This window comes from Juglans regia, chromosome 1 (genome assembly GCF_001411555.2).
Source record: "Juglans regia cultivar Chandler chromosome 1, Walnut 2.0, whole genome shotgun sequence".
NCBI lineage: Eukaryota > Viridiplantae > Streptophyta > Magnoliopsida > Fagales > Juglandaceae > Juglans > Juglans regia.
The window spans coordinates 40394857-40420289 of NC_049901.1; the positions used below are offsets into that span (position 1 = coordinate 40394857).

The 25433-nt window shown below is 36.6% G+C and overlaps 3 protein-coding genes and 1 non-coding gene across 5 annotated transcripts; all 4 read left to right on the top strand.

Annotated features, from left to right (window-relative positions):
* Nucleotides 1-551: 551 nt before the first annotated feature.
* LOC109006259 (NADH-cytochrome b5 reductase-like protein) lies at nt 552-16240 on the top strand. Its single transcript, XM_018985473.2, has 13 exons — nt 552-890; nt 2088-2130; nt 2578-2653; nt 9193-9252; nt 9357-9407; nt 13694-13748; nt 13863-13933; nt 14019-14070; nt 14161-14238; nt 14532-14621; nt 14721-14834; nt 15786-15854; nt 15948-16240. Exons 1-13 carry the CDS (start codon nt 720-722, stop codon nt 16002-16004), a joined length of 987 nt encoding a protein of 328 aa, XP_018841018.1. The 5' UTR covers nt 552-719; the 3' UTR covers nt 16005-16240.
* Nucleotides 9604-9723, top strand: LOC118344304. The gene has a single exon (XR_004798080.1). It is a non-coding gene; the product is annotated as a 5S ribosomal RNA (ribosomal RNA).
* A 1815-nt stretch (nt 16241-18055) lies between the features above and the next one.
* Nucleotides 18056-22520, top strand: LOC109006258 (zinc finger CCCH domain-containing protein 32-like). 2 transcript variants are annotated; one of them, XM_035682711.1, is made up of 3 exons: nt 18056-18289; nt 18979-19089; nt 20609-22520. In XM_035682711.1, the coding sequence occupies exon 3, from the start codon at nt 20735-20737 to the stop codon at nt 22031-22033; it is 1299 nt and encodes a 432-aa protein (XP_035538604.1). In that variant the 5' UTR covers nt 18056-18289; nt 18979-19089; nt 20609-20734; the 3' UTR covers nt 22034-22520. The 2 variants fall into 2 exon arrangements, with proteins under 2 accessions (XP_035538604.1, XP_018841017.1); XM_018985472.2 differs by having other exon boundaries at nt 18065-18297.
* A 1052-nt stretch (nt 22521-23572) lies between these two features.
* LOC109006230 (uncharacterized protein At1g15400) lies at nt 23573-23935 on the top strand. Its single transcript, XM_018985440.2, has one exon. It carries the CDS (start codon nt 23573-23575, stop codon nt 23933-23935), a length of 363 nt encoding a protein of 120 aa, XP_018840985.1.
* The last annotated feature ends 1498 nt before the right edge of the window (nt 23936-25433 follow it).

Here is a 25433-nt window from a genome sequence, read left to right on the forward strand (position 1 = left end):
AAGATTTGTTCATGTGCTCCTAAGATTTTCAACCACTAGAACAAAATATTCGTACACTTTTTTTAAAAAAATTGAATAAATTTAAGATTTATTTTTAAAAAAATAATTATTTTTAAAAGAGGTACGCAGAATTTATTCATTCTAAAGCGCAGTTAGGAACTTGGATTGAACTAAGATAAAGTTTAGTCTAACATTTAAATATTTAACTCTTAAATTACTAAACTCATCTCAATTCAAAATCTCATAACACGTAGAATCTATAATTTTTTTCAACTCAACACTTCTTTACAGACGGGACTCATAATTTTTTTAATTTCTCATAAATATTTTTAAATTTAGTTTAACATCTAAACACATCTAAACGGAATCTTAGATTATATAAAACATTACTCTTTTGAATATTCGATGAAAGTGAAAGGAGAAGTCCAGCTTTAGGCCCGTATTAACTTTGTCAAGCTTAAGCCCTTCCGTGCATCTTGAGGCCTACTCAGGCCCGAACTCCAAACACACGTAGCAGCATTTCCCTCCTCCGATATACGAGGCCGTACAATCAGTCAAAATAGAGTCCACACAACTTAAACTAGGTTATACCGCACTCTATATTTCCTCTTGCTTTCTTGATGAAGAAAGGCACAAACACCGTAGTCACAGACCATAACGGTAAAACCCTCCGACTCTGAGCGTCGTTCTTTTGCTTATTAGTTATTTCTCCATCGACAATGGCTACTTTCTTCAAGAGGCTCGCTAGGGCCTCTCCGATCGCGTTGAACAATGTATTTCCAGGCCAAAACAAGTACAGCTCCACTCCCTTTCGGATACCCTTCGGAGCAATCGCAGCAGTTTCCGGTGGAATCTCCTACTACTACTACTTCTTTTCCTCGTCGAATTTGGTAAAATCTCTTTATAAAATTCCATATGGGTTTTCTTCTAATTGATCTTGGTTGTTGTTGGCTGTTGTTGACTATGTATCTGGCTACATTTATTATGTCGTGAAATGTAATGCTCAGTTGCTGATAATGTGTGCGTGTGTGTGAATGGTGAGGTAAAACCAGTTGTGTTTTTTTATTAAAAAATTATTTGCCTCATTATTTGGATGTTTTTGAACTTGGAATCATTAGCGACGATTTTTCTGGGATATATGGATTTCAGATATTTGGAACGATGGACCTGCTTAAATTGATGCAAATAGCATATGTTCCAATTTATTTATTGGTTATATTTTAGGGAAAATGATACTTAGCGCCCCATTTGACCGCCAACAATAAAAGTATTTTCTTTTTCTTTTTTCAAATTCCTGAGTTTTTTAGAGAGTAATGCTACATGTACTTATAATTTTACTTACAATTTTACGTACAAGACCCATTTTGTTAGTTTTTTTTTCTAAATTGAAAATTTGAATTTCAAAATTCAAAATTTTGAACTTATCAATAGCTGGCATGTGGAGAAAGTAAGATTTAACTATAGTTAGCATTTTTCTCTTTTAAAATGTAAGGTCAATTTCATTTGAGAAAATTAAAAAACTGAAACTATTTTTGTTGATGGTTGTAAAATATGGAAATATGGTCGTCAAATGGGATGCTCCCTAACATGACCCTTATTTTAGATTATGTATATTTTGGAAGTGATTGGGCACTGCTTTGAAATTGAATAAGAGTTTATCCTTATTTGAAAGAAAGGAAAAAAAAATGTAGCACCAACTTCTATTTTGGTTAAATACCAAACAAGATTTACAAAATTTTCTGAGGAATGGTAATTTTCATGACATGATCTTCAAATGCATGCCCAACTCTTCCATCAACATGGGATTGAACTTGTGGCCTTGCCCTCCACATATCTGTAATGGGCTTTACATTCTTGAAATTTCTATGGTGCAATTCACAGGTATCAATTTGAGTTCCCTAATAGATATATCATAATATATCTACAACTTCGTTTATGGTTTTTTTCAAGTGTTCTCATGAAGTTTATGGTTCTTTTTTTTTCTCATGCTCATAATGAGGATTCAACATATAATTTTTAGATTTCTGATTACCATAAATGACCCATGTATGCTAGTCCGCTGTAATTGCTATGCCTTTTATTTACAGGTTCATCTAGATCAAATCAATGAAGATTCAGAATCAAAAGTTGGTGAGTCTTTTGGCCAACTAAGCAAGTTGTAACGAAGTTGTAGAAAGAAGGCCGACTTGAAATTTCTCAACATTAATAATTAGAGTGTAGCTACTGGGCCATCTCAAGCTTACCGCTTAGATGACCCCCTTGACGTGGCACCACACGGGATTTATTAAAAAAAAAACATATTCAAAATAAAAGGGTGTCCGAAAACACAAAAAGAGGAAGGCTGAAACCCTAGGTTCCAAAGGGGCCATCTAAGTGGTAAGTTTCAGATGACTAAGTAACATTATTCTAATAATTAATTTTGGAAGGTTTCTCTGATTTCACTAAACTGATTAAGCTTTTAGCAACTTCAAACGACATCATACCAGTACATATTTTCCCTAAAGTGCCTGATACATGATTTACATCCTTTACTATGTTGTATCTATAAGCTCAATTGATATTTTCCCTCATTTTCAGCGCTTAATCCAGATAAATGGATTAAATTTAAGTTGCAAGACACTGCAAGGGTCAGCCATAATACCCAACTATTCAGGTATAATGATCTAGCCTCAATATTTTTTTCCCGGTTTTATTGAAGATCAGCTACTGGGGAATCACCTTGATAGGTGAAATATGAATTTCAAAGTGAAATTACTAATTCAGTTAGGGTTAATGTAGCAAAACTTGGATTTTTTTTCAAAAATGAAGGAAAACTTGAAACAAAGAATAGAAAAGTGAATGGAGAGAGTCAAAAAAGGGATTATTTGCAAATGGTTGTTGGAGGAAGTAACATATATTTTGTTATTAAAACATCTAAATGGAGGATTTTGTAAATGATGAATAACTAAAGTGAAGTCTATATCACAGCAATGGAGCCCTTTGTGATCTCTGTCTAGCTTCTTATAACGAACAATTATTTCTCAACATTTACGTGTTTTAAAGTTCACTAAGGCTCCGAGTTTCTCCTGGAGTGTTATTTTCATTGTTAGAGTGTCTTTCTACCTGATGTACTGTAGAGCTTCGGTTACTCTCTCCTAGAAAATTTTCTCTCCGTACACATGCATTTTTCCTTGGTCTGTTTCTTGATATTGGGTCTGGTTCTTGATTAATCTAGCTTTACCAACGTGGGATGATTGGTTTTAGTTAGATGGCTCGTGTTATAGAACTAGTTATTGAGTCCAAATGCTTTATTATAGCATTATGTGGAGGTGGTGGACTGAGGGTTACTGAGAGAAGCTGGAAGACAGAAAACTCGATGCTGATGGGTTTATCCTCTATACATTGGCTTGGAAAGGTGTTAGAGGAGAGCTTGAGCAGAAAAAAGGAGGTATACTCGGCAACACGCGAGGGTTATTGTAGTTTTATTGCCCAACGTTGTGAAAATAGGAAAGGAAGATATGTAGAAATATCAGAGTATGCTCAGGGGGGAAGAAGAAATATGCTTTGTATCCCAGAAGGTGAGAATGGTTGGGGATGGAGGAAGATGAGGGAGGCTTTGTTAGAACAAAAGAAAGAAAGAACAAGGGAAGGTGGTCTGCATGGAGGAGCCAATCCGAATGAAGGAAGAGGGAAACTGAAACACTTAGAGAGATCGTATAAAGAGGTTCTTGCGACGTAGACACCGAGAGCTGCGAAGGAGAAGGTGGCTGCTGTGGCTGGTGCGAAGGGATTGGACAAAGGTAAGGGACGTTGGCAAGGTAGGGTGAACCATGCCCATGGCAGGGCCTCTGTCGACTGTCAGACATGGGAAATGCAAAGGAAGTTGTTGGAAATGCAGGGGCAGTTACGTGCATTGCAGAAGGATATGGCTACTATCGTAGCCTTTGTCGGTTCATTAAAAGATTGTGAGGGAGCAGATAAGCTGAAGGAGGTGGATGGGCTGAGATTCACTCGAAAAAAGGCTCAACAGAAAGGAAAATTCAGCAAAGGATGGAATGTTTGGCGCCGGTCGAAAGCAGAAGATCAAGCTGGGGCTGGGCCGTCTCAAGTTAAGGCCCAAAGCTACGGACCACAGCCTAAGGCCCATTCATGCGGGTCGTTATCCAGGACCCAAGTAAACGGGTCTGGATCCGGGTCTTCAGAACTCGCGAAACCGAGTTCTAGCCCGATACACTCCATCGAGCATCACGGGCTCGGGTTCGTGCCGGACAGGGTACAGACGATGCCGACAGAGTTCTAGGAGCAACAGACGGCGCCGACGGAGGTAGTGGAAGTCGCCGATGTGGTCTCGCCGGAGGCTTGTGCCCGAAATCCTCTGTTAGGCGTACAACCTAGGGTTCCTTCGGCAGAGGAGAACCAGAGCTTGCGTTTGGGGGAGGCTGGGATGTCTCTCTTTCCAGTGGAAGGGTCGGGGAGACCAGTAGCAGACCTAGAGTTGGCTGAGGTAGAAGAAGATTCTGATGACTTCATGCATTCTGTGGAAGATGAACTTTTCATCCCATGTGGTTTGGAGGATTTTTCTATGGGAAGTGAATTTCAGAATCAGAATAATAAAATGGGAAACCCTACCCCACTAAATTATTATTTTCCAGATCAAGCATCAGATTGGGTTATTCATAAAGCTAAAGAAATTCAACATGTTGTGGGAATTGAATGTGTTGGGTATGAGGAGCAGTTTATAGCCTTGTTAACTGCTATGGAAGCTGGCCATCATCAAGAAAAGAGGGGGAGCACAAAGAAGAGTAGGGAATTAAAAAGATTAATGTGGTCGATGAACTCGGAAGCAAGTTCTAGTAGGAAGAAGGCAAATGGGAAGGGGCTGAATGTTCTCCAATGAAGCCTAAGATTTTATCTTGGAATGTCCGGGGCCTAAACGAGGTAGAGAAGCGTCTTCGGATTCGTCGTCTACTTCGTGAATGGAAAGCGGACATAGTTTGTTTACAAGAGACAAAGTTGAAGATGATTAGTAGGAGGATTATCCGGAGTTTGTGGAGTAATATTTATGTGGATTGGGTATATTTGGCCTCTTCAGGGGCTTCGGGAGGAGTTGTGATAATGTGGGATAGACGGGTAGTAGAGAAAGTGGAGGAGTACATAGGGAGATATATGGTAGCGTGTTCTTTTAAAAGTGTATCAGATGATTTCTTGTGGGCATTTGCTGGAGTGTATGGACCTAACTTAGATGTCAATAGAAGTATTTTATGGGATGAACTTGCAGGGGTACAAAGTTGGTGGGACCTCCCATGGTGTATTGGGGGGGATTTCAATGTGGTGCGCTTCCAGAGTGAAAGTTTGGGAAATAGAAGATTGAGACCAGCAAGTCTGGAGTTCTCTGAGTTTATTTTTTATTTAAACTTGGTAGATCTTCCATTAGCAGGGGGTCCAGCTACTTGGTCAAATAATCAGACATGGTCCCGTTTGGATCGTTTTCTGATTTCTTCTAAGTTCGAAAGCCATTTTCCGGATGTATGGCAAAAGCGTTTGAGTCGTTTAACTTCGGATCATTGGCCTATTCTTCTGGATTGTGGAGGTGTACGTAACAGCAGAAGGTGTTTTAAGTTTGAAAATATGTGGTTGAAGTCAGAGGGTTTTGTGGAAAGGGTTAAAAGATGGTGGACGTCGTATCAATTTGAAGGTACACCCAGTTTCATTTTTGCAAACAAACTGAAAGCATTAAAAAAGGATCTAAAGGAGTGGAATAAACAAGCTTTTGGAAATGTGGAGGAGAACAAAAATTCCAAGTTGATGGAAATTCAGTATTTTGAAAGACTACAAGAAGGGAGGCCACTAAATGAAGAGGAACAAGCATAAAAAGTTTTGTTGGTTGCTGATCTTGAAAGGATAATCTTACAGGAAGAAATCTCATGGCGCCAAAAATCAAGAGCTCTTTGGTTGAAAGAAGGGGATCGGAGTACGAAATTTTTCCATAGAATTGCGAACTCACATAGAAGAAATAATAACATTGAAGTCCTGAGAATTGAAGGGGTTGAGAATAGAGAAGAAGAGGTTATCCAAGACCATGTGGTTGTTTTCTTCAAAAAGCTTCTCACGGAAGAGGTGGGTTGGAGGCCTACGTTAGATGGTCTAGCTTTTGACACTATTGAACCAGGGGATGTTACCAGATTGGAGAGGGCTTTTGAAGAGGAAGAGGTATTTGAAGTGGTTAGAAAGATGGCAAAAGATAAGGCTCCCGGACCGGATGGCTTCTCTATGGGTTTTTTCCAAGAGTGTTGGGAGGTGATTAAAGCAGATCTTTTGAAGGTATTTCAAGAGTTTTTCTTGTTAGGAAAGTTTGAGAAAAGTCTTAACACGACTTTTCTTGCACTAATCCCTAAAAAGGTAGGAGCCATTGAGATCACAGATTTTCGGCCTATAAGCTTAGTGAATGGTGCTTATAAGATCATTGCAAATGTGCTGGCAAATCGATTAAGTGGGATATTGGGGAAAATTGTTTCCAAACCACAGAATGCTTTTGTTAAGGGTAGACAGATTCTTGATGCGGCTCTTATTGCTAATGAATGCTTCGACAGTAGACTGAAGATGGGCAAAGCAGGGATTATGTGTAAATTAGATATGGAAAAGGCGTACGATCATGTTAATTGGGATTTCCTTCTTTATTTACTGGGTAGGTGTGGGTTTGGTGAGAGGTGGAAGTCATGGATCAGATGGTGTATTTCTACGGTACGGTTCTCGATGTTGATTAATGGTAGCCCAGAGGGTTTTTTCCCTAGCTCTAGTGGTTTGAGACAAGGGGATCCGTTATCTCCTCTACTTTTTGTCATTGTTATGGAGGCATTGAGTAGGATGATCTCAGCCTTAGTGTCTAATGGTTCCATTAGTGGTTTCCAGATTGGATCACCGAGTAGGGGTATCACAACTGTTTCTCACCTGTTGTTTGCAGATGACACGCTTATCATGTGTGAGGCTGATCACGTTCAGTTGAGGGCGGTGAAGGCATTGCTGCTGTGTTTTGAAGCAGTTTCTGGCTTGAAAGTGAATTATGATAAATCTGAGTTGGTACCGATTGGAGAAGTTCAAGACATAAGGGATTTGACGGGCATTCTAGGGTGTAAAATTGCGTCTTTACCTATGTCTTACTTGGGATTGCCGTTGGGTATAGCACCGAAGTCTCGTATGATTTGGGATACAGTAATTGAAAAAGTAGAAAGGAGATTAGCAGGGTGGAAGAGAATGTATTTGTCGAAAGGGGGTCGGACTACTTTAATCAAAAGTACACTTTCCAACCTTCCCACCTACTTTTTATCTTTATTTCCTATACCGGCAAGTGTGGCGGGTAGACTTGAGAAGTTACAGAGAGGCTTTCTGTGGGGGGGCTTGGGAGAGGAGTTTAAATTCCACTTAGTTAAGTGGGAGATGGTATGTCGGCCTATCTCCAATGGCGGTTTGGGTGTCAGAAATTTGAGAGTTTTTAATCGGGCTTTACTAGGCAAATGGTTGTGGAGATATACCAAGGAACCAGAGACCTTATGGAAGTCGGTGATTGAAAGCAAATATGGTGATCTAGGGGAGGGGTGGTGTACCAGAGAAGTGAGAGGAACAGCGGGCAAGGGGTTATGGAAATTCATTAGAAGAGGATGGGAGGTTTTCCAGCGATACACTAGATTGCACTTGGGGACAGGTGTCAAGATCAGATTTTGGAAGGATGCATGGTGTAGTACCAGTGTACTTTTAGATCTGTTTCCGTCTCTTTTCTTGATTGCAAGTAACAAAGATGCCACAGTGGCGGAAGTTATGGAAGTCTCAGTCACAGGTAGAAACATTCATTGGAACATCAACTTCAACCGGGCGGCACAGGATTGGGAGATGGGAAGTTTTGTAGAATTTTATAGCCTCTTATATTCTGTTCGACCGAACATTCAGCAGGAAGATGAGATGTGTTGGCATCCTGCAGAGAAAGGGGTATTCTCAACTCGCTCTTTCTATAAGGTTCTCACACAAGAACCAGAGATACAGTTTCCTTGGAGAAAGCTTTGGCGCCATAAGACTCCTCCCAAAGTCTCTTTCTTTGTGTGGACAGCGTCTTTGGGTAAGATACTCACTACGGATAATCTAAGAAAGAGAAGGATAATTATTGCAGATTGGTGCTGTATGTGTAAAAGAGGGGGTGAGACGGTAAATCACTTACTTCTACACTGTGAGATAGCTAAGACTATTTGGGATGAGGTGTTTAAAAGGATGGATATGGCGTGGGTGATGCCGGAAACAGTTTTGGATGTATTGGCTTGCTGGAATTCTATCCGGGGGATGAGATAGATTAAAGCAGTGTGGAAGATGATCCCTACCTGTATTATGTGGTGTCTATGGCAGGAACGAAATGAGAGGACTTTTGAAGACAAAGAGAGATCTGTGGAGGAGCTAAAATTGTTATTTTTTAAAACTCTTTGTACTTGGGCCATTGCTATAGACTTAAATGGCATGGACCTTCATGAATTCCTAGTTTCCAACATGCCTTCATAAACAGGGCATTTTCTTTGTATCATGTTACTTTGGTAATTCAATAAAGTCTTATTTTACTTATCAAAAAAAAAAGTTCTGTTGTATTTGATCATGCTTATGTTATGTCCCAAATCCCGGTGTTTGGACATTTTTAACTTAAGGTTTTAGCCTTTTTGGGCGGGTATGGCCATGCTTTCTTTTTTAAGAATCTACATATAGAAGCATATTGGATTTCTTTAGTGTCCTCACTACCATGACTGAATCAATTTGTAACTTGACTGTCAACACCCTGGTCTTACAATTCAGTGTCCGCTTGACACAACTTAATATAATATTAGTCTAGCGTTTTCCAACGTATTCTTCACTGAAACTTGTTATTATCTGACAGAATTTGGACGGTAATATTTAATACAGCCATTATATTTTGCATAGCATCTACAGCTCAGGTTGAAATTTGCAGCATCATCGCATTTTGAAGATAAAACACCAAGAAAATTGTTTGTAGAAATCGAGTAGTTTCTTTAATTTGATAAACAGGAAAAAGAGAAAGTCATTGGAATGCCATCAAAATCACAGTACAAGTTTTAATCTATATGTGGGTTTTACATATTGAATGGGGCTTCCAAATGCCTCGTTGATAGTTTGAAAAGGATTGTTCAGTGTAACTTATTTTTTGTTATTTCTTGCAAATAATAGGTTTTCATTTGATCCTGCTGCTAAGTTGGGTTTAGATGTTGCTTCATGCCTCCTTACTAGGTATGTTCTATTATTTGTGATGAGAGAACTTCACTGTAAAAATGTTGGAGCTGGAAGAAATCTGCCCCTGAATTCAATGTCTTGATGCATTCTTGTCACTGTAGGGCTCCAATAGGACAGGATGCTGAAGGACAGCCAAAATATGTCATACGCCCGTAAGCCTTCCACTCTTATTTACTGATAAGAAACCTGATCTGAACTTATCTAAATGACATACATGCATATGCACTCAGTGGCTGTTTAGGATTGCTATAGGCAATAGAGCTTTTCATTGTAGAATTTTTAATTGTAGAGTTTTGTTAAAAAGCTTTAGTTCCGAAAAATTATTTACTAATTGGTAAATAATGCACCGGATCCGGTGCATACCAGCACTAATGCACTGGATCCCATCAGAACTCCGCAGTTAAGCGTGCTTGGGCGAGAGTAGTACTAGGATGGGTGACCTCCTGTGAAGTCCTCGTGTTGCACCCCTCGTTTAAATCCTTATATCTCTTGAGAACCCCTAGTTAGGGTTGTCTCTATATATACTGGGCTAGGCCTATTCTTGGAGTAATACAAATTGTTTACATATAAAAAAAAAAGATTTTTTTTTTCTTATTTGAGAAGTAAGAGATAAATATTATTGATATGAATGAAATAGGCATAGCCCATGTACACGGAAGTATACAAAAGAACCCTAAAGAATTTTTAAATTTAGTTACGGTGGTTTTTGGCATTTTCTGCAGGAGCTTTTCAACAAAAGCTTCACTTTGGTGCTTTTTAAAAAACTGGATTTTCTGCTTTTTCTTAAATGCTTAAAGCACTTTTTGTAAATTTACCGAAGATACCATTTTTAAACAAAAAAGCTTTTAGACTGTTAAAAGTACTTTTTAAACTTCCAAACTCAAAACCAAATAGGCACTTAGTTCCACTTTCCTTGTTGGCTGATACCCACTACTGACCCCGTGAGTTAGGGTTAGCGATCCTTACAATCTTGATTCCACCTGTAGCCTTGTGTTAGGAATCCATACAGAAGGGCAGATTGCAATGCCAGGATGAAGGGCAGATTGCAATGCCTATCCTGGCATTGCAATCTACCCTTATCTTATGGTACCATCATATTTATTATACATAAGCCATTATTTTTCATACATTCAATCACGATCGTGCTTTCTTGTCATATCTTGTCTTATCATGTCTTATCATATCTTATCACGTCCTTGCACTTCGGTCATGCATGACGTAGTATAAATAGCCATAATATCACCTTCTACCTGCTTTTTGTCAATTTTTTTATTCTTATAATAAAATAGCCATTATATCACATGCAGAAGCATTCATAAAAATCCATTGCATACATTGTCTTCATAGATATTTAACATTGGTGCATGGAACTAGGGCTACCAAAGAATAGGCCATGCAACAAAGTAATAGATCAAAACATGTACATATCATATAAATTAGAAAAAGATGATCACATTGTTGTACAAAAAGATTGTTATCTTAGCAAAAGGCCATGATCATGTTTTCTTATATAAAATAGTGATAAGGTGTGTGATCATGGTTACTTACCTTGAAATTTATGCAATTAATCACTGTCACATCAATAACACCTATACATAAACCTATCATTATGTTAAAATCTACTTAACCGCACCGTAAATTTTAAAACTAAGACGACTCTTAGTGAGGCTACCCCTGACATTGGCCTATATTGCGTCCTTAAATTATTTTTACATAGCTTCATGACCCCATGTTAATCTTCTCCTCATATTAAACATAATACTCCTCCTTACATTACACCAAAATAAAGCCATGCAAAAAATCACGCGCAGCAGAAATTCATAAATCAGCAGATCAGACAAATATATATATATATATATATATATATATATATATATATATAGGCAATCAAAGATATCAAACCAAAATCTAAAAAGCAATAAAACAATGAGCACAAGATTTTGGTCATGGAGGGAAAACTTTTGAAGAACTCTTCAAAAGAAAAAGCTATTCCAGGTGCTCAGCCACCACCTTTAAATTCATTATAGAAGATATGATTATAACCAGATTTAGATATTCGCAAAACCTTTTCCAACTGTAAATCTGACTTAGAATCCCATAAGTGACCCACTTGATTTCTGCAATAACGGCAACTCCAGAACTCAGGCCTCTTCTATAGCTTTCTCCACGTATGAACCTTGTCCGCTCCAATGGAATTCCAGTAGCATGCCAATGAATCCACTAGCAACAACCCAAGAATAAAGTGATCAAAAGATCAACAGGGTGATGGTTTATATGTAGGAGAGAAACTGTTTGGCTTTTAGGCTCAGTAGCTCACAATGGGTTTCTCTTACCAGAAAAGAAATATTAGATCTCTGAAAATATGCCCAAGTCTGTGGCAAAACAATCGTGCATCATTATGCTTAAATAGGTAGGGTTAAGAGTAGGTCAAATCCACAATGCAGAAGCATGATTTAACTCAAATTCTGTCATGTTTGCTCAACCAAACATCTTACGTGAGGTCTATTGAATTTAATGATGAGCCTTTTTGACTTAGTAAACATTGGAATTTGAAGATCTTCACCTTCAATTAGCTTTCCAACACCACCAAGATCGCCTTCATCCAATGATGGGATCAAAAGATACAACTGTTTTACTTTGATTGGGTTGATATCACCAAGTCTAACAAACTTCCATTTTGCGATTTTTGCTCCAATCTCAACCTAGATTTTACCCAACATATTTACAAACTTGTAACTAGGTGTTCTCTTTCGTATACTTCCTGTGTACTTGGGCAATACCTATTTACTTGCTCAATAAAATTTTATTTTACATATAAAAAACATATTTACTACTCAATTGGACTAGGTTTTATCATAAGAATATGTCAACACATTATTTTTAAAATTAACACCATGAAACCCAATTTACCTGTCCAATCCTGACAATCTACTGGACCCATGTTGCATATGTAACCTATACCATGAACCTGTTCGCCCATGACCCATAATACTTAGATAATCACTTAAATAGCTTTTTATCACCTTATCAACAGAACACCCATGTTATCCTCCCTTACACCCATGAGTGTGTTACTGAGAGATGGGGAGAACTGTTCCGTGAGATGAATGAGACGCATAAGTTTCCAAATAAAAGCTTTCAGGTTATGAACCTGACAACAAATGTTTCATAACTTCTAAACCAGAGAACAAAAGGTGAGTTAGCATAGACTATATGCTTTAGTAGTGGCTGTGTCATTTAAAGCTACTTATTAAAAAGTGTTGTTTAAAGCACTCACCTCTACAGTTTTTTTTTTTTTTTTGTGATCATTATTTAATTATTGATGTTGCTTACATCATGGATAACTTTATTATCTATGAAATATTAGCAAATATTTCTTATAAAGGTCTGCCACTTATTATGCCGAATCAAAAGGTAGCATTTGAAGCCGATCTTATTTATTTTTTTCTATTCTTGCTGTGCCCATCCTCTCGTTCATTTCGGGGTTTCTGACTTCAAACCATTGCTGATTTATATATACTGTTTGTGTTAAAAAAATCAGAATTCTCTTAGGCCTCAGACATTTACCTTCAATCCCTGAAACAGTTTTTCTGGTATCCTGTTGGCAGTGTCTTCTGATTTTTCATTTGCTTGAGAATTCTAAACTTCATAGATGTAGTTGTATCTTGAAATAGTTGGCTTTAAGGAAATGAAATATGAATTGATACTACAATCCTTAGGGTGGTGGAAAAAGAATCTATGTTGCATGCTGTTGTTTTAACCCCTAGGGGTTGGCTCAAGTGGTAAAGGCCTTGGGCTTGGGGGTATGCTCTCCCCAGGTCTAAGGTTCAAGTCCCCTTGGGTGTAAACAATCTCTAGGGGCCATTGGACTGGGAGGTTTTCCTGAGGTGCATTTGCGGAAAACTTCTTGCTGAGGGCCTGTTCACCCTCGGAATTAGTCGGGCCGTTGTTCCCAGACACCCGGTGCTAATAATAAAAAAAAATGTTGCATGCTGTTGTTTTGAAGTTGCAGAAAGAATTAGGCAAAGCTGCCTGTGGTCAGAGAAATGCTTTTCTAGGGAAAGTTTGTTACAAGTTCTAAATGCATTTTTATTTTTTTATGAATTATTTTCCATCACTTATAAAAAAGTCTTTACCCTTCTCTGTCAATCCTTCTTGTATCTCCTTTTTTACTGTTTTACCTGGTTGTGTCACAAAACCTCATTGTTTCTGAATACTGGATGTCCTGATAGTCTGGATTTGTTGTACAGTGTAAATTAATTTAATATTACTTGTTGAACTTGGATGCATTTAGATTTTATGACAACCATAATTTGAGATAGTAGGTGTTTTTTTTTTTTTTTTTTGTCAAGAGCCAACTAGGAAAGAGGCACACACAGTGTTAAAATGAAGCGATCAGATTGTGATCATTACTTGCCACGTTGTTGTGTGCTTTCAGGTATACTCCTATATCAGATCCAGATTCTAAGGGATATTTTGACTTATTAATCAAGGTATTGGATTACTTAATTCTCACCTCTCCTTTCTCTAAATGCTTACAATCTGAAACATGCTGGTTCACACAAGTAATACCCTTTGTATGAAATGCTTTTTTCATTTTCTTTCAGGTGTATCCCGAAGGAAAAATGAGTCAGCATTTTGCAAGCTTAAAACCTGGTGATGTAGTTGAAGTCAAAGGGTAGGGCAGATTAGTCATGTCCACAAGTATTAGCACAGATGATATGCCGTATATTATCTTCATGGAGAGCTTTCATTTCTTGCAGGCCCATTGAGAAACTAAGATATTCACCCAATATGAAGAAACACATTGGCATGGTAAGAGATGTTTATTTTGAACATTGTTGAAAGTTTAACTAATACGTGTGGTCATCTTTATCTGAAGCTTATTGTATTTTCTTCATTCAGATTGCCGGTGGCACAGGCATAACTCCAATGCTTCAGGTTATTGAGGCTATACTGAAAAATCCTGATGACAAAACTCAGGTGATTCCTATCTTCTTCTTGTCTTTTATTTTTCTATAAGATAACTCAGGTGAGTTCTATGTTCTTGTTATCTGTATAACCATAATCAATGTGCTTTTCTTAACGTATGGTATGAGTGCTCGCGCGCATCTATCCCAATTATGGTGTTAAAGACGTTATGGTTTGGTTTTCATGCACATGAATATGTGCCAATGTCACTTGGTTCTGTAGATTTTAATGTCGATCAATCTTACTGTGTACTCTCTATGCAAACTTTGTAGAATTTTGCTGATGATCGCTTACTGTCATTACAGGTATCACTGATTTATGGTAATGTTTCCCCAGATGACATACTGCTTAAACAGAAGCTCGACATACTTGCCACTAGCCACCCAAATTTGAAGGTGAAGTTGTTACAGTAGGCAAATTCTGCTGCTGTTTTGTCCAAATTGCATATTTTTCTCTGGAATTTTGGTTTATTTTGTTATGAAAAAAAACTCCAGGTGTTCTACACTGTCGATAATCCATCAAAGAATTGGAGAGGAGGTTCAGGTTACATATCAAAGGATATGGTTGTCAAAGGCTTACCTGGTCCTAGTGACGATACTCTAATCCTTGTAAGTGTGACTTTGTTACTCCAGCATCTCCACTTTTACATGGTTATCCACTTAATCATGATATGGCATCAGGTTAAACCCGCAATTGATAGCCCTTCCAAGTGGAAGTAAGAGTAATATCTGAAAAGAGAAATGCATACAGTAGACCCCAATTGGTTTTGGAAGGGCTCCATGGAGCTGACCCAATTGGTTGGATCAATTTCTTACGACACTTGCACTCTTTTGTTAGCTTAGGTAATATTCTCCCTTGAGTAATCAAGCCAATCTGTACAAGTTGGATTGGTTTCACCGTGAACATACAGTTATCAACTTACTGCATACATCGACTAGATCTTTGTTCGTGTCAAATTGAGAGGTAACATTGTTGAAATGCCAACCGACTGCTTGAGAGTCAAGACTGTTCTAGTACTTTCCGATTCCACTCCTTCCAAGCCAGATTGAGGCCTTTCAGAGTGATTCATAATTCTTCTACACAGGCTTGACAAGTCCAAACCAAACCATCTCAATCTGTAGTTTATATCGGTATTGGAAAGTTATTCTTATGATTGGCGACACCATACTGAATAAGTTTTGAACCTATGACTTCTTCCACTACATTTTTACCAAGTGAAGAGGTGCCATTTAGTTAGTGTACTAGAATTATTAATTTGTATTATTTCCTCCAAAGATTTCTTTTTTTTCCACCTTTTGCCCAAGTTATTTACTATAATCTCAGTATTATAGAAGCACCATAATATATGAAAGTATTCACTTAAAATAGATAGATTGGGAATGGTATTGTAGTGCTTGGAGACTGATCATGGTGTTACCAGACAAGCCTTGTTTGTACAAGTCCGTGTTCATCAAATCACTTATTTTGAATATTACCGAGTGTTGGGGTAGGGATTGGGATAACCTTTTCCAACTTTATTTTCAGCTCCCTGAATGACTGACTTTCTTCTGCTTGTTCAGGTATGTGGTCCCCCTGGAATGATGAAACATTTATCTGGTGACAAGGCTAAAGATCGCTCCCAAGGAGAGGTATGAGAGAGCATTATCTGTTCATCAATCTTTCTTTTTCAATCGCTAAAATATTTTCTAACTTGACTTTCCTTCTGATTTTCATCATTGCAGCTCACTGGCTTACTCAAAGATGTTGGATATACTGAGCAAATGGTTTATAAATTTTGACAGAAGCAACTTAGTTTCTGAAGCTTTTGTCCATTTACTTCAAATTCTGTGTTTCATTGTCTCCGAAATAAACATGGGTAGCTTGAACTCCAGCAAATGATCTTCCATAAAGAATGCAGAGTTCTTCAGACATAAGTTCAGATTTCAAAGAACCCTGCAGAGTCTGGCATGGATTTCGCAGGCTGCGTCTGTACTAAACATGCCAATCAGAACAAAATTGAGTGTTTTTCAAACAATCATGATCTGTCACTCTTCTAGGATGTGGATTTGTTGGTTCTTATGAAATAGCGAAATGATATTTGCAACCAACAAAACCCACCGATTGTATTTTTTTTTAACTTAATGGTTACATATGTATTTTTTTAATAAGTTCTTTATTTTTTTGAAAATGTTTTAAGGAATTTAAAAAAAATGTTTGTAAAAGCAAAAAAAAAAAAAAAAAAAGACATTCGTTCGGTGACTTTCCTCAGTGGGTGTAGCAGCATCCTATGAGATGATGTGAGGGTGCTGCCAAGAGTGGTGGCTCAATTGTCCTTGGGTTACTCTCTTAGAGCTCATTTGGTTTCTTGACTCCTTTCAACTTAGCTGAGTTTAGTTTTGATTTAGATCTTTTTTTTATATTAAAATAACTCTTAAATTATTAAATTTATCTTAACTCAAAATTTCTTTACATATGAGACTTATAAGTTTTTTTAACTCAATATCTTATTATATGTAGAATTTATAATTTTTTTTTAATTTTTTATAAATACATCTAAATTTATTTTAATATTCAAACACATTTGAACTCATTTTAAGTAGGTTTTACAGAATTTATTTCACTATCTCAACTCATTATTATTTATAAAAAATTTATCTTAATATTCAAATACAATTCAACGTCTAAACGCAACTCAGGGTGCCATTATGGTCATGTCCCCTCCTACTTTTTTATTTTCATTTCAGCAAATAAATAAATAAAACCATGGAAATGTAGAAATTCAGGTACTTTTTTTTAGCAAAAATTCAAATAATATGCGTATGTACAAATTAAACCCAATTACCAACCAATGAGTTTCAAATGCCAAGAACAAAAAATAATAAAAGTGGCGGGGAATAAGCATCTCATGCCTTGACAAAAACAACACCCTTGTTGCTGGGATTAGCATTTTGATTCTGCTTAGGGAAATCAACGAGGGATGCTGTGACATTGTCGTATAATAATTAAATATTTTTACTACAGATAAAAAAAAGTGTTATTATTTTATTATTAATGGGTATTGTTATGTAATTAAATTGTGTAAAAGTTCTCTCTATCAATTTTTTTTTACAGATAATTTCATAATTTTATAATATGGATTATTGTATGTGTAAATTTTCAGGCACCATTATAAATTTATATGATCAAAAAAATATTATTATTATCTTTTTTTTTTAGAGAGATTATTATCTTTTGTGTGTTTGGATGTTGAAGTGAGTTGAGTCGAGTTGAGATGATAAAATATTGTTAGAATATTATTTTTAATATTATTATTATTTTAGAATTTAAAAAAGTTGAATTGTTTATTATATTTTATATTGGAATTTGAAAAAGTTATAATGATAAGTTGAGATGAGTTTGGATAATGAGATGTGTTTTATCAAATAAATTGAAAAAATCAATTGAGGATATCTGTTTATATTTATCGAGAAATGATACTTGCAGTTGTGAGTGTACAAGTATCGTACAGTCATTTTGAAAAAAATGAATAAATATGGGACCACATAAAAATAAATTAATTTTTTAATAGTGGACTCTACTCTTTTTCAAAGCGATTGTACGACATTTACATATTTTATGACTATATGTAACATTACTCATATTTATCTCTGATTTATTGATGTGATACATTTTATCTGATTTCATATATTAAACCGTTATATAAATAATCAGTTAAAATTAAGCATTAAATATTTAACCGACGATAAATTTTAAAATAAAAAATAACAATTTTCTTTTGTTACTATTTACATTAAAAAAATAAATATAAATATTGTTTTTGGAAAAAAGAAAAAAGAAAACTCGGAATTCCAAACCCACCATAAAATACCAAAATAAAACCAATTCTCTCTCTCTCCCTCTCTCTCTCTCTCTCTGGTTTACGATCTCTCCGCCAATGTAACCACAATTGGAACATTCATGGCCTTGCCTTGATCTCTTTCGCACGTTTCACTTCTCAAGTACTCTCTTTTCTCTTCGGAAATGGACGAAGAACTGCTAAAAAGGAACACCGACTGTGTGTACTTCCTGGCCTCACCTCTCACCTGTAAGAAGGTCCGGGAAAGCAATGCCGCCGTTTCGTTTGTTTCTATGAATCTTCTTGCTCATCTGATTTTTTCCTGTGTTTTTTCTTTTGCAATTTTAAGCTGCTTATTTTGTTTATTTTGGCGATTTGTTGCATTCGACCTACATTCGAAGACTCGTGTGCTATGTAAAGTTTCTTGAAAAACGAAGGATGCCTTAGGGTTTTGTGATTTTACATGAATCAATTTGCTCTTAATTTTCATGTTATTTTACTTGGAGATAATCTGGCATTTCTATAAATTTTTAAGCTTCTGTACTGGTTGGTATTTCAAGACAATACGAATTTAGTTTTTCAGGCATTCTGCTTTTTTGGTTTATGTGATTTTGGAAATATAAATGTCTCAGTTTTATTTAGTTGGTTTTTCCATGATGATTGCAATGTAAACATCCAAGTTTTCCAATGCGCGAGAGGTATATATTTGAAACAATATAGCTAATGATCATTATTTCTTGGTATTTGGGACATTTCACCAGTTATTTGTAGAAATTATTTTGTTTGTCTAGAAATGGGTTCTACTTCTAGTCTTCATATTGTAAGGGTCTAGTTTTAGGGGTTTATGAATCAGGTTTTCTCCTTTTAGTTCATAATCTTTGTTTATGTTTCCTATTGATTTTTTTTTTTCAAAATTTTATTTTTAATATCCTTTCCAGGGGATTGATTGTGAGTACCGCCACAGCGAGATTGCAAGGCTCAACCCAAGAGATTGCTGGTATTGGTTGTCTGGGAACTGTCTCAACTCTACCTGTGCTTTTAGACACCCTGTAAGCTGTGCTCCTTTATGATCTTTTTGTTTTCTATTTTTTTGGACGGGGGGAGTAAAACATTCAGCATAAAATCTGACTATGAACCTTGGTTTATTTCCTAAGATTATTTGCACATTCAATGACCACAACCTGGGTATTGGTTGTGCATTCTTTTCCGTCTATTTTAATTCCTTCTGTGTTGTAGACGGGTTTGCTTTTTCACATGGTTGCACAAATTATGTTCACGTTAACCCTATTTGACCTTTTACTTTTACCAATAAAAGAAAATTATGTTGGATGATATACCTCTTAGATAAGGCAGTTGCACCTTGTGAGTTATATATCTAGATGATATGATAAATATTTATCATTTCAATGAATCCTTAAAAAACATATGCTCCCGCATTTAGTTTCCTGCATGACAGATTCATGGGTTCCATTCAAAGGGTCAAGCCTGCCTTTTCATTTCAGCATGTTTCTGTTTTTACTTTTCATATGTTTAGTAAAAAAGAACATTTGTACGAGAGAAAGTTCACAATAATTAATTAGATAGGTTTTGTTTTTACTAATTCAAGGTGCCTTTTTAATTGACTTATTACTCTGTGTCAAACTCTCTGTGTTTTTCATGTGGGGGAATTAGAAGTTTATTTGGTGTCGTTGGATTTGGGGGGCTAATAATGAGATTTTGATGAGTTTGGCCGGTGATATTCCTGAACCCTCACGTAATAGAGACTGCTAAGGTGGTTTCTTGTTGATTTGTTTAAATTGGAAGGTTGCTAGCTTGGAAATTGGTGGGACAAACACTTTGAAGAATTTGCATGTGCAGTTGGTATCCTTGTTACAAGGTCTTAGTTCCAGTGATATGCCATCACAATTGTTGCACCGAAGGAGAATCCAAAGGATTATCGGAAAAAGTGTAGTGCCCCACTTTCAAATCTTTAATATTCAAGATATCTATTTGCTGGGTTCTTGCCAGAAGGATGCAAGGGGGTTCTGGCATGATTAGCTTCTTCTAGTAAAAAATTCCTTTGCGGGTGGAAGGAAATTGATTGATAAACTCTAATTGAAAATAAATACATTCTCCTCAAAATTAGCAGTTGCAATCTTGTAAACTTAAAATCTTGAACAAGTGTTTTATCATTGTCAGTTCGAATGTCCTGATGGGTTCCAAGAGTTTGAGATTTCCTTGTGCTTCTCTTCAATCTCTTGTGTTTTCTCATGTCTAGGTGCTAATGAACAATCTGGAATTCCCAGGGCTACAATTGGAGCACCATAAATAACTTCTTTTCTTTTTCTGTTTTTTTTTTAAAACTGATGCACGCAGTAAAATGATCCAGATGTGCTAGTGGTTGCTATCTTCTAGCGCATATTTCACAATTGTGGCATCACCTCGTATTGGGGCTTTTCTTTTGCCCATATTTTGCTTTCCTTATGTTTTTTTAGGAATTATGTATTAGTGGATTCCTGTCTTTTTTATTCTCATCATCCCTTGGTTATTTGGTAATGTTATTTGAGCTAAACTCCATTATTTTCATAGCCATTGGATGGGCATGCTGGAGTACCATCTGAGTCTGCAGAGTGTTCCACACCTGCGAACAAGACCAGTGTTCCATGTTACTTTTACTTCAACGGATTCTGTAATAAAGGTGACAGATGCTCTTTTATGCATAGTTCAGACGGCAATGCACCTGCTGAGAAATCTATAAAGCTTGCCTCTGTGGGCACTGATGCACCATTGTTGGAAAACAAGACATCTGCTGGATGTGAGACAGGTTCAGCACTGGCAGAAACTTGTTTGAATTCATCTGAAAGCGCTGCTAAAGTAGCAACCAATTTGAATTGTCTGCCCAAGGAAGAACTTCAGCACCTAGTACCTAAGAATGCTTTCCAGCGAAGTGCCTCTCCGCAAATTGCTGTTTGTGAGTATGATGAAGCTGCTATGATTAGGTTGGAGTCCTTGCTTCCCATGGAAGGTTTTACCCATGGCAGATCTCCTCTATGCACAGATCAGAGTTCAGAGGAACAAGTGGAAGGCTATATTGAGCCAGAGGAGCGATGGGAATCATCCCCTGGCTTTGACGTTCTTGTGGGTGATAGATCAGATAACGTGTATGAGGACGATCCAGAGTTCTTGCTAGACATGGACAGGGAACACAGAGAGCTGAATAGCCATTCCTCGGTATATGATTATGAAAATACAGTGGAGTATGATCCCATGTACCCTGCTGCAGAAATTCTATATGAACGTGATGTATACAATAGTTTTGATCATCTGGATGATGAACATCTTTTCTCTAATGTCAATAGAGTTCTTGGTCATTCAAGAGACACAATGTTGGATTCTATATTGTCCCAGAAAAGGAAACTCATGCCAATGGAACTTGCAGTTGGTGAATGTAATGGCATGGATCTTCGAAACCATCTGAGAAGACGCAGGATGATTAATGATCATCGAAGTACTGGCTCATCAAGAAGACCTCTCTCATCTCATCTTATTGGTCGCAGCCAGGAAAGGCCTCGAAGGCATGGAATGGGTCCAAGGTTTCATGGAAGATTGGCATCGGTGGTGGGAAAGAATGGTAATGAATCAATAGGTGAGAATAGAGCTTTTTTAAATGGTGCCAAACCACGTGGCTTGCTGAGGCACTCACAGCAAGATAGGTCAGTGAAGCATTTCAGGAAGGAAAGGCTTGCCAAACGGCAGTTCTCGAGTGAAGTTTCAAGGAAATCAAGTACAAGAGAGAGATGGGCTCAGGAATCTTCAACTTTTACGGGACCCAAGACCCTTGCCCAGATTAAAGACGAGAAAAAATACGCTGAAGAAAATGAGGATTGCGTTTGGAAAGTTGGGCATGCAAGAACTACATCGGCTGACTTCCAGGGTCCCAAACCCTTGAGTGAAATCCTCAAGAACAAAAGGAAGCTGGATTCCGTCACTGAATGTGATACTAGTGGCAGCTAGGAAACAACCCATTGAGGGTGAGAGGAATATAATAAGTAGTAATTTACAAAGGAATCATGATCATTTAGTTCTAACTAGTGATGTTACAGATCAAGATTATGAACGAAAATTGTCCCGAGAAGGTAACGATACTATTCAAGATACTATTCTTTACTGTTTCATGATGAAGGTAACGAGGAGCTTGAGGAGAAGCTTACCTGCATTAGTTTTCCGACCTATAATTCAAGATCTCGTTTGTAGAGCCCCCAAGTACTATTCCTAATCACTGAAAGCATAATATTGCTGGAGCAGGCTATAGGCTGGTTTCTGCGTTGTACACCTTTTACAAAAGTCTTTGATTACTGTTATCAATCAGCTTGTCTCGATATCTTGCTTGTACAGAGTTGCTGAAGAATACTCACATATTAACTGCTCTTGCTGTGTCCATTTTGTTGCTTAACAATGATGTTCCTTCTATCTTCGTAGTTTGACCTCTTTTACGGATTGACCCTCTTGGCTTACTTCTCTTTTGATTTGCTTATATTTTGTGCTTTATGAGCACCCTTCATCGGTTATTTGTGGTTGAATTTTCTTTCTGCAACTTCTGATCTTGTTGTGATCAATCGACTCGACTCGACTCCGACCCCATATGTTTGCATCCATCTATTTGAATTTTGGTTTGGCCATTGCCATTCTGTAATCTAAATTCAACCAGAGCATGAATTTTGGTTTGGCCATCGCAACTTCATCTGTTATTGCCATTCAACTAGCATGAATTTAGACGGCTCTATTTGGATAATGAGATAGGATAAGATAAAATGGTTTTAGATGAGTTAAATAAAATATTGTTAGAATATTATTTTTTTAATATTATTATTATTTTGAGATTCGAAAAAGTTGAATTGTTTATTATATTTTATATAAAAATTTTATAAAGTTATAATGATGAGATGACTTGTGAGTATTTCCATATTCAAATAGGGACTAAATTCATATTTTGAAGCTATTTCGTTTTCTTGTATTTTTTTTTTTTTTTTTTAATCGAGACAATAATTACAATTGTCAACTGTTATTCCACAGATTTCTTAGTTTACGGGCGGGATAATTTTAAGAGTAATTCTAGATATGGTCTTACTACGAATACATATCATTTCTCAATTTTTAATAATGAGTTTTAATACTTTACTACGGATTGATTTTAATTAATGTAATTGAGAGATAGTAACGTAATTTGTAGCATTTTCTTATTGCAAAACCGACCTGCAAATTGTAAAATTTTAGATTACGTACAAGTCAACAAGGGAATATACCTTAAAGTTTGGGGAAAGTTTTAAATTACGTAAATCTTAAAGGAGGATTCTCAAATTTGTCATTAACCTCATAGATTCCACCCAATGAGAACTTTCCTCTTATTCTTCATTTGTCATTTTTTTCTTCTCCCAGCTCCTATATCATTCTAGCATGAGAACGTCCACCACCATTTATATAGCTTCTTGTTGCGAACATATTTCCATCCAACAAACAACTCTCTAGGGCAAGGGTAGAGAGAGAGAGAGAGAGATGGCCGGGTTGCAAAGGTCTTCAACATCCTTTAGGAGACAAGGATCCTCAGGTCTTGTATGGAATGATCAGTTCTTATCAGGAGATTTGAGAAAATCGAGGCATAACAATCAAGAAGATTTCAACAAAGAGAACGACGTTGAATATAGAGACCTGAGGCCATCCCGCAGCGTAGGATCAATCGGCTTGATGGAGCGACGTGGCAGATTCACCGGAGGTACCGAGTGCCGAACGGTCAAGGTCCCACCACCAACCGTCGATCCTCCTTCTCCTAAGGTTGCCGGTTGCGGCCTCTGTGGCATATTTGGGAAGCCAACCATCGTCAACCAACCCAAATCAAATAACATGCGTAGGTCGAAGTAGTGACTTTGTGTCGTATGTGATTGCATGCATTTTCCTATTTTTCTTTTTAATTTCATACACTTCTCTATCTTCTTCTTTTTCCTTTTCTTTTTAAGGTCTTTTTGGCGCCCTTTGGCATATCATGTCATGTTGATGTGTATAGTACGTACCATTTCATGAATTACATCAATATAAACAACAAAACTTAACTAGGCATAAGAATCAATCAGCACAAACCAAACTTGTACGTATGGGGATTTTTTTTTTTATATATTTTCCTTAAGATTTTGATGGAAAGTTTTGCTCTTTGGGGTTTCTTTGTTCATCGATCCAAGCGAAAGGAGTACTGGCCGTAAAAGAAACGGAATTTTACTCGTTCTCCATGAACTCGTTCTCCATGATTGCTCAGCAAACCAATTATATATGAACAGCCCCTTGGAGATCACCTCTATTAATTAATAACCCTTGGGAATATTCAACAGCACATCCTTATTTTCTTTACATCTCCTTTTCATGATCCTTTGTCTGATCTATCTCTTCCTGATCTCATGGTACGTACGTATATGATCAGGTCGATGAATCCAAAGATCGACTCATGTTAATTACGTAGCTTTGGCTTTCAAATAAAAACTGTGAAAATCTAAATTGAAACAACTTGAGTACTTGTCATGTTGTGATGTATTAACAAGTCATGTTTATGTTTGTCCTAATTTTAATATGTTCTTTTAGTTTTATCGTTTATCAATGACAAGATCGAAGAATATGATCAGATGCCGCCCTTGATCTCCTAGCTAGATACGAGAATATATATATAATGACCTAGTAGAGCAAGCTGGCTGGCTGCTAAGAAATTCTTTAGACAAAATATTTGAATATTAGTCTAATTAAGTCATTATCTGAGACCATCATGCTGATCTTGTTTTTTGGCTTTTGGTGTGTCTGCCCTTGTGTAAGAGCACCATCAATCTATGTCACAATACAGGATATATATATATATATATATATATATATATATATATATATTAAACATGAATAATGCTACTCTCACCACTCTCGGTCCCGCTCCCGGTCCCGCTACATTTTTTTTATTTTTTTAATATATTTTTTTTACTTAATGATTAAGTAAGTGTTTTTTAATGATATTATAATTTTTTTATTTTTTTAAAAAATATTTTATAGTGTTAAAAAAATACATGTATAAAAAAGTAAAATAAAAAAACACTACATTTTACACTGAGCGGGACTGAGAGCGGGAGAGAGAGCGGGGGCTGTAACACGGTTCATTAAACATATATACCAAAGAGTAATGATACGGCTCTCGATGTTTTGTCTCGAAAAAATATTTTGAATGTTATACTTTACTTTCTTTTTTTTATGTATTTTTTTAATCATCATAAATATTTTTTATAAAAATAAAAAATTCACAATATCATTAAAAAATACTTTCTTAATTTTTAAGAAAAAAAAAACATTCAGGACCAAATTCAGTTCCCAAAGTATTTCTGTACACCAAATGCTT

Coding starts and splice junctions, on each gene's coding strand:
- LOC109006259 (XM_018985473.2), top strand. CDS start 720: ATGGCTACTTTCTTCAAGAGGCTCGCTAGGGCCTCTCCGATCGCGTTG. Junction 891..2,087: donor TCTTTTCCTCGTCGAATTTG/GTAAAATCTCTT, acceptor TTTTATTTACAG/GTTCATCTAGATCAAATCAA. Junction 13,749..13,862: donor ATTTTGACTTATTAATCAAG/GTATTGGATTAC, acceptor ATTTTCTTTCAG/GTGTATCCCGAAGGAAAAAT.
- LOC109006258 (XM_018985472.2), top strand. CDS start 18,226: ATGGACGAAGAACTGCTAAAAAGGAACACCGACTGTGTGTACTTCCTG. Junction 18,298..18,978: donor CACCTCTCACCTGTAAGAAG/GTCCGGGAAAGC, acceptor TATCCTTTCCAG/GGGATTGATTGTGAGTACCG. Junction 19,090..20,608: donor CCTGTGCTTTTAGACACCCT/GTAAGCTGTGCT, acceptor TTATTTTCATAG/CCATTGGATGGGCATGCTGG.
- LOC109006230 (XM_018985440.2), top strand. CDS start 23,573: ATGGCCGGGTTGCAAAGGTCTTCAACATCCTTTAGGAGACAAGGATCC.